General features: G+C 34.3%; 1 protein-coding gene across 1 annotated transcript; it reads right to left on the bottom strand.

The window, feature by feature from the left end:
• Positions 1-426: 426 nt before the first annotated feature.
• On the bottom strand, positions 427-8693 carry LOC106884380 (iron-sulfur cluster co-chaperone protein HscB). Its single transcript, XM_014935734.2, has 2 exons — positions 8169-8693; positions 427-3738 (listed from the first exon to the last, which is right to left on the bottom strand). Exons 1-2 carry the CDS (start codon positions 8649-8651, stop codon positions 3361-3363), a joined length of 861 nt encoding a protein of 286 aa, XP_014791220.1. The 5' UTR covers positions 8652-8693; the 3' UTR covers positions 427-3360.
• Between the last annotated feature and the right edge of the window lie 1223 nt (positions 8694-9916).

Genomic DNA, 9916 nt, shown 5'->3' with positions numbered 1-9916 from the left:
CATGCAGCCTTTCCTTTGCATGCTCCACATAATCAGAGCCTGTCCCCTCATGTCTCCACACTGTATCTTTCCATAATTGTTTTTTGTAGTTCATTTTATTAGTAATTCGGTTAACCATTTAACCAATTAACTAACTGGTTTCTTGATTAATTATTTGGTTAATGCCCCAATCAGATAGTTTTGTCAAAGCCCATTTGCCAAAAAAAAAAAAAAAAAAAAAATGTAACAAAAATGCTACTGTTTCTGAGAAACCTTTTCTTTATTTCTCAGTCCTTAAGGCAAACACCAAAGTTAGGCAACGTTTGAACTTGTACTTAAACAGATAACTGCTTAGGAAAACCAAGTGTTGTAAATAATTTTGATGGGTGTATTGATCCCAGTACTTGACTGGTCCTTTATTTTATGAAAACTTGGAAACATGAAAGGTAAATTGAAACTCAGAACACAAGGAGTTAGAACAAATACAACAAGGTATTTTATTCTGCCAATCCAGTGCTTCTTTACTGCTCTAATAATAATTTTTCAGTTCAGTTGCTAAGGCTCAATCATGCATACAATAAAATGTACACTGAGTATTACAAAAACATTGGGATGAACAAAGAAAAGTTATATAAAACAAGTAGAGGGGTAAAGAAGCACGTTAATGATTCTTTAACTACACAAAATAATTAAATGAATATATAAACAAAGACAATTCACAACCTACAAGGTTAGATCAGGTCTCTCCCCAATTCTGATAATCTTCCTAGTCCCCCACCCTCTCCCTATCTCACTTAGGTACAGTGTATAATCTGTCCTGAAAGTGTTCATGAATAATTCAAATCTCGAAGTGGGCAAGAAAGGGCCCATATCTTCTCTGTGATTTAGTTACAGATTTGCATCATACTCAAAAAGGATTTTTCACATGCAGCCTTTCCTTTGCATGCTCCAAATAATCAGAGCCTGTCCCTTCATGTCTCCACACAGTATCTTTCCATAATTGTTTTTTGTAGTTCATTTAAATCATCCATCATTTACTATATGATGTATTGTTAAAAAAAAACCCATAAATCTGTAGGATGAGATCCACTTAAGACAATTTGAGAAGTTGGTCTTACTATTGTGATAAATGTAGTTTAACTATTATATTTTTGAATGTTGTGCATTATAGTATTATCATTCTAATCAGCCTTTTAACATCTATGGGCTGGCCAGATCTATAACAGAACATATTGTAAATTAATCTCAATTCCATGTCATTTTATTTACGAGACCCAAATTCCTCATATCTAACTTAACCATTTTGCTTTATAATTTCCACTCTTAATACATAGCACTACACACTTCATTTGAATGAGCTACAAAAAAATACAAAAAAGCTCTCCATGGCTGCTTGACATACTTAAATCATGTGATTTCATCTTAAAAATGGAAAACATTGGATAATGTAGTTCTAGTTATACCGTAGATGAGAATATCACTGCTGAAATATGTCTAATCAGAGACCACCTCAATTGGGGATGATCGGACACTAAACAATGACTTAATCTGAGATGATGTTTTTAATGACCAATTGCTCTCTCATACTGGGGGAGGAGCTTTATAAAAGACAACTATCACAACCTGATAATAGTCTAGCAAGAGATAGTGAAGCTGCTGACTTTGTCATGGACAGTAGTAAAAGCAGACTGACCAATGGCGAGTGTACAGCATCTCTTACATTGTGGATTATCTCATATGGAAACTGAACAGAATATAGAAGAAGAAACCTAAGATAAACCTCCAGTGAGCATGCACAGTAAACTACTTTTTGAAAATCGATCAGCTGTTTGAAATATAAGAGTAACAGTAGAAGCGAATCACTTGAAAACAATATCTTATTTCTTTATTGCCCACAACATAGAGGGGACAAACAAGGACAGACAAAGGGATTAAGTCGATTACATCGACCCCAGTGCATAACTGGTATTTAATTTATCGACTCCGAAAGGATGAAAGGCAAAGTCGACCTCGGCAGAATTTGAACTCAGAACGTAATGGCAGATGAAATACTGCTAAGCATTTCGCCCGGTGTGCTAACGGTTCTGCCAGCTCGCCACCTTCACTTGAAAACAATATCTGTTATTCAGAAGTAATTGACTCAACTGATATAAGTATAAGTATATGAGGAAAGATATACGAGGTTTCCCTAATTGCAGTCAAATCTCTCTATATTGCATCCTTCCTTGTTTTGAAAAATAGAAAGGTGCAAGATTGAATAAGAATAGTAATGGAACGAGAGGACTAGTCTAAACTATGGAATATTACACATAAATTGGTAAATTTAATAAATTGCAATTTTTAAAGCTAGCAAGTTAAAAATTATAGATGTTTACGATCTAGTTTGGATTCTTTGCCATCAAATTTGAATTCTTTGTAATCAAATTTGATGGCAAAGAATCCAAACTAGATTGAAAACATCTATATTTTACAAGCTAACACATATATAGATTAGATATTAGATTATATATTAGGAAAAAAGTGTTTGAGGGGAATACATATGGAGAGGGAGGGGAATACATATGGAGAGGGATGACAAGTATGTTCATTATATACATATATGAATTACATGTGATTTACATCTATGTTATATATTTAATGTTTCGATTATATACAGAAAATAAAAGTACACAGATTTCATATATGTATGCATATGATTACATGTATGCTCCATGTATTAAATTACTAAATGATCAATAATTATGATAAAATTTTTAATTAAATCAATACTAAGTACATATAACATACTCATGTATGTGTGTGTATATATATTATATATATTATTCTTTTCCTCGTTTCAGTCATGTGACTGTGGCCATGCTGGAGCACCACCTTTAGTTGAACAAATCAGCCCCACAACTTATTCTTTGTAAGCCTAGTACATATTTCCTCAGTGTCTTTTGCCAAAGCACTAGGTTACCGGGATGTAAACACACTAACATCGGTTGTCAAGCGATGGTGGGGGGACAAACGCAGACACACAAATATACATACATATATATATATATATATATATATATATATATACGATGGGCTTCTTTCAGTTTCCATCTGCCAAATCCACTCACAAAGCTTTATATATAAATAATATATATATATATATATATATATATATATATATATATGTGTGTGTGTCCCAAATTGAAAGAGTAATATTTAGAATGATAGATTACATGATTATTGGAATACCACTTTATACATCTCCTACAATGAGAATGTGAGTTAGCTTTCAAAACAACACTATTCTGAATAAACATCTTGAAGTGGTAACTGAAATTATGAATGTTCCTTTGAAGACTATGTAACATTTTTTGAAAGAGAAATTCTATTTGAAACTATTAATCATAAACTTTCATACAGTTCCATTTCTTTAATTTTATCATCTATGTTTACGAAATATTTCAACTTCATCAGAACCTCTTTGGCACCAACTAAGTCCTTTTGACGGAATGCTTCAGATAAAATCTCATAGCACTGGTTCAAATTCCGTATATTAAGATCTTCGATAATCTGAAGCTCTTCAACATTAGTTACATTCTCCAAATCTTCATTGGTTTTCATGATATTGGATAAGAAATCAAAGTCATTACTTTGTGTGGTTTCATCTAGAGAAGTCCCGTTTATGTCCAACAAATACTGACCACGAGATAATGGCTTGAGCAAAGTGGTGTATGCAAGATTGACCAGGGAAGACTGTTCAGCTGAAAATGTTCTTTCCATCTGAAAGAGAATAATACAGACATTAATATTAGTGAAAATGGGAGAGGGGGATGCAATGTTTTTTTTTTTAAGGGGTTCAGGATTGGTAGTTGCAAAAGAAGACAGAAATTACAATTCCAGGGACAATATTCTAATGCTTAGAGAGGGTTCTGCCAAAGGCCAGCAAGGTCAGGCAGTGATACTAAACCACACAAAGGATTAAGTTTATCACGAAAAGACTGATATATTCACACCATTCATAAATAAGTGTATATCAAATACATAGTTTGCTGTATCTTTTTGGCTATGATGATTCCTGTTTATGATTATAAACACCAATTTGAGACAGGAAAAGAACAGGTATTCTGACAAGTCAAAAATGATGTAACAACACTTGCCAGACAGCTAGATTACCAATTATATTACAGATCAACATGGATTACTGTCTCTTAACACAGATGGATAGGTTATATAAGGAATCTGACAAAGTATATGATAGAAAGGAGTTATTTTTGAAACTTCCTTTCACCAAAACTTTCGTTTTCTGTTTCCTGTCTAATATACTTCACACCTAAATATTCTACCAATATTTATTTATAATTTACCAAGTTAGGGCCGCACACTAGTAGAATCGTTAGCATGTGGAGAAAAATGTTTAGCGGTATTTTATCCGTCTTTGTGTTCAGAGTTCAAATTCTGCCGAGGTCGACTTTGTCAAAGCCGCTGTCCATCTACACTAGGCAAGACTTATCTCCCTTATAGTCATTGATATCAGTTTAAAAGTAACAGCTCACAATAATACAAAATTACGTTAATATAAATCAAACCATTTCGCGCACTGGGAAATGGTCGGCTTTAGTTTTGTTTTTAAAAATACAATACAATACAGTGCTATTTCTTACTTTATTCTCTTATTTCCAATTTGAGACAGGAAAAGAAGAACAGGTCTTCGGACAAGTCAAAAATGATGTACCAACACTTGCCAGACAGCTAGATTACCTATTATATTACAGATCAACGTGGATTACTGTCTCTTAGCACAGATAAATAGGTTATATAAGGAATCTGACAAAATATACAAGCGTCGATTAATTTGACATCATTCAAACAGGTCTTTAGCAATTTTCAGTGCTTTGTTGCATGGAAGGGGCATTTCTTTCAGCTTTCCTTTAACAGTTCTACACCAAGTATTCTTTGGTCATCCTTGTCCATTCCGAGTGCGTTGCCTAGCCCAAATTTTCATTTCAAGGACAGATTATGGTAACCAGTTTATGTGTGTGGGGGAAAACATGGCCAAATCTCTCACAAATTGTATCATACTACCTAAATAGGGAACAGACATATTGGATAAAGTAACCCTAGACATATCACTAAAAATACTGGATGGCCACGAACGGAAGGACATTGATCAGGGTTGACCTAAAGCTAAACAACAAGAACAATAAATCCCTGTCTCAAATTATGGAAATAAACCTTATACAGTCACTCAACCTAAAAATAACAGCCAAATCTTCCTCAAATCATATCCTTTTGTTTTAAAATCAAACAAGACATTTGACTGAGCCCTGGCTGTGTTGTGCATGGAAAAAACACACTGGATGGTTATAGTTGGAACATTTCTGATAATAGGTTTGGTCACTCAGAGCTGACCAGGGACTCAGCAGCAACAGAAACCTTGACCTTCCTCATTTTACTACAATTTGCTTCTTTCTAGAATAAACATCACATCAGTGATTGATTTCTCTTATAAGTTTTGATAAGGAATATAAAAAAAGTGTTGAAAAATTTACGCGTTAGGAAGGGCATCCAACTGTAGAAACTCTGCCAAATCAGATTGGAGCCTGGTGTAGCCATCTGGTTCACCAGTCCTCAGTCAAATCGTCCAACCCATGCTAGCATGGAAAGCGGACGTTAAACGATGATGATGATGTAAGAAGCTTGCTTCCCAACCACATGGTTTTGATTTCAGTCCCACTGTGTGGCACATTGGAGAAGTGTCTTCTACTATAGCTTTGGGCCAACCAAAGCCTTGCGAGTTGATTTGGTAGATGGAAACTGAAAGAAGCCCATCGTGTATATAAATATATATATACACACACACACACATATGTTTGTGTGCCTGTGTTTGTCTCTGTTGTTGGTGTGTTTCCATCCCTGCAACTTAGCAGTTTGGCAAAAGAGACTGCTAGAATAAGTACTTAGCTTACAAAGAATAAGTCTTGGGGTCAATTTGTTCGACTAAAGGCAGTGCTCCAGCAAGACCCCCCACCACCCCCACCACCACCAAACCACTCTTAAGAAATTTTTTTTCCACACAAACTCCGCTTTGCGGCTACGGGGAATACGAATCTGCAAAAAAATTGACAAAAGTCGACATTTTAAAATTATCACACCCCCATTTCCTTCATTTTAAACTTTTTTCAGAATTTTCTTTTCCCAAAATATGCGGAAAAATACGGAGATTATGATTCTTGAAAAAATTTCCAAAAACATTCGTAAAAATTTTTTTTTTCTAAGTATGCGGAAAAATACGGACATTATGATTCGGACAACAATTTCAAAATATTTCTGTACTTACGGTTACAGTTTTAGGGTTAGGGTTAGGGTTAGTGTTAGTGTTGGAGAAGAAGTTGGGGTGGAAAGGTGAGGGAATTTCACAATACCGATTTTTGACAATTTTCCGGAGGTTCCGGTATCCGAAAAGGGGATTTTGGGCAAAAATAATTTTTTAAATAAACAAATTTGGGAGAAAATGGGGGGAGGGACGGGCGGAAGGTTTTCCTGTCTGTCTCCCACCACCGTTCGACAGTATTGGTGCGTGTTTACGTCCCCGTAACCTATCGGGGTGATCGATATAAGTGATCGATATAACTACGAAGCTTTAACAAAAATACTGGCGTCAATTCGCTCTACTTAAACTCTTCAAGGCGGCGCTCAAGCACAGCTATAGTCTCATGAGTGAATCAAGTAAAAGATAAAGATAAGATATTTACACATATATGTTGGCTAAAATCCATAGATATACTCCATCGAAACCTTAATTCAACTCAAAATAGGAAAGAGCAACGACTCCAGAACAAGAAGAAAAAAAAATCGAAATAGGTTAGCTACAAGGAAATCTTAATTAATTAAAATTGAAAAAAGATAGAAGATGAAGAGAAAAATTAATTTGATTTTTGGCAGGCACGGTGGTAATTCCGGAGAGGTTGCAATATGATGAGACCATGTGATATTGAAATGATATATAACACATGTAACATAATAAACAGTAATAGACAACGTGGCGAGAAATACATCAAACCAATTTAGCTAATTATTAAATAATATGGGCAAAAAGGTCACATAGAAGGAAACAAAACAAAATGAAATCTACAGCTCTTATACGTATTAATAAAGGCTTACATACACAAGTGCGCCCCACCGATTTTGTTTCTTCATAACTTCCAGAGAAATTTTCTATAAAAACGCTTCGGATAGTTTAGATTACAATTATATTGGAATTTGTTGTGAAAATAAATGTTTCTCAGGGTGGGGAGAGGAGTTTTGGAAAATTCACATGTGTCGGCTTTTGTTTCTTCGGAACTTTCAGAAAAATGAAATTTTCTACAAATATATTTCAGATTGTGTAGATTACGATTATATCGGAATTTAATGTTAGAAGAATTGGTGGACTCGCACACATACAGACACACATCACATATATCTACAAAATGAAACTTGAAATTTCTAAAAAAAAATTATGATGTCAGTACGTGACCTGGCGCTCACTCACCACCCCCAAAACCGACCCTGCTCCATCATCGAAAACACAGGAATCTGGTGGAAAAAAATCGGAAAGGTCGGGGTTGACTGTGCGCCAGGTCCGCCCAATTTTATTTTGCACATAAAATTCCGGTATAATCGTAATCTACACCATCTGAAAGATATTTGAAGAAAATTTCATTAAAAAAACACCCTTTTTTCTGAGAGTTGTGAGAAAACAAATTCGACTCATGTGAATTTTCCGAAACTCATCGGAAAGCATTTTCTCAACAAATTCGATATAATCGTCATCTACACCACCTGAAGCATATTTGTAGGAAATTTCATAAGTTATACATTTCCTGGATGTTACGAGGAAAACAAAGACGGGGCATACTTGTGTAAGTATGCCTCAATAAACATTTAAAAGCTGTCTACGTCTAAGATTCTGAACCGGAGCTCGATCGCAACTGCCCATAAACTTATTACTATTTTAGGGTGGTCACCAAAAGAATAGAACATTAAAAAATGCAATCTCGAGAAAGTCCATAATATTTGATCATTTAATTACAATACTATTTATAAAACAACGTCAGTAATTTTTCCATCCTGTTCGGAAGTGTTTAAACACATGGGGACATTTCTGAATTACGTAACAACAGCGAAAGTAAACAAACAAATGAATAAATCTCAAAGGAGATCAATAATACCTCTGATTTTTGACTGAACTTGTCAGGGTGAAGAATTCTTTGCAAATCTTTATATCGTCGTGTCAGGATGTCACTATCGATTTCAAAACCTTCCTCAAGTCCTAGTAATTTGAAATATGTGAGGTTCTTGGAAGGCGAAAGAATAGCACCACAAAAGCAGAAGAAAATATCTTTGTTCGGACTTCTAGTTTTATGACATTTCCAGCATTGTGTGTTGTAATCGATGGGTGTTTGATTGCTGAGTAATTTCTTTTGAATTAAGCCCGTTTCGATTAATGCTGGAGGAGTCGCCAGGGACACACGCAATGTCAATGCTTCACATGTGTTCCACTTTTTAACAAACGACGACCAGCATTTCTTTCCGTTGTTATTTGTGAATAATAACAAAGCTGGGAATCTTCTTGCTTTCCTGTGACACTGGATAACATACCTGTATAACACAGTAGTTAAGGTAGGAACAGTAGAAGTTGTGCGGACGGACATTCTTTTAAGAAAGTCAGGAATGAGTTGCTTCTAAAACTTGAAATGTGTTTCGCTCGTGTAATATCGTTGAGAAAAGCATGAGACGAAAATTGAATAAATTTATATTTTTTATTATTTAAAAAATCATATTTTGAAATTCACATAATTAAATAAAGTTGTTCATGTTATATATAAATTTATTTTAAAAACAAGTTACATATAAATCATCGTATATCTACGAATTTGAAAGTGAAAACAGCTGAACACTTGTTCAACTACGTCAATTTAATTGTACATTAAATAATTGGACAACGTTAGAAGTTACAAGTTACGATTCCAAATGTCTTCGTAAATTATACTCCTCTCACGCCAACCGTTTCCAAATATATATTATTTTACTGAAATAAAGCAAAACTGGACTAATCACCTGAAGTTATATGACAGATTTTTATTTATTTTTAATATTTACAAGCATGATAAGCATTTCAGAACGATAAATAAATTCCTGCTTGCTAAGCCGGTGAAATAGGTTCGATTCTAGGTTGAGGCTGTTTCACTTCACTTGTGTTACTTACGACCTTGTAAAAGGTACAAACGTCCCACCCTCCTGCACTGTTTATTGTAGAATACTGGAAATTTATTTATTTTAAAACGGAAACAAGAAAGGAAAAGAAAAGCAGTAAGTTTTTGTCTTGTCCACCAAGGGAATTATAAAAGAATAGTGACGACAGAAGTAATAACTGTTTCAAAAATAGGAAGAAATCCAGGCATTTGAGAGTAAACTTTGATTTATCGACACCTCAGAAGGTATGAAACTCAAAATTAACTATGACAGGATTTGAACTCAGAACGTAAAGAATTATAATTCTGCCAAACTGCAGATGAATTAAAATAAAGGAAATATATATGTGTAAAAATTAACAAAAAATGTTATAGTTGAACCAGTTATCATTTTGTCATTTCACAGGCAAATACATGCCTATCGCACCGACACTAAACAAAAACATACCACATTTTGGTGACTCCACTACATATGAAATAAATAAATAATCCCAATTACGAAGCGTGGAGAGAGAACACATATGGGGATGTGGTTGTTCATAAATTTTTCTTTTTTTCCTCTTAGAAAAATATATTTTGAATGGAATTTCCGTTGTCCTTTGTGCAGTTTTTCAGTATCTGGTACAAATTGGGAAATGATTTCTGGAGACAAAACAAATTTTATTACATATATAAGATGTATATAATACATATATATTACAAAAGAAAGACAAAGAAAGAAAAAA

This window comes from Octopus bimaculoides, chromosome 3 (genome assembly GCF_001194135.2).
Source record: "Octopus bimaculoides isolate UCB-OBI-ISO-001 chromosome 3, ASM119413v2, whole genome shotgun sequence".
Classification (NCBI taxonomy): Eukaryota; Metazoa; Mollusca; class Cephalopoda; order Octopoda; family Octopodidae; genus Octopus; species Octopus bimaculoides.
Note: the sequence above shows the minus strand (reverse complement) of the source record. Positions and strands in the feature narration are given on the sequence as shown.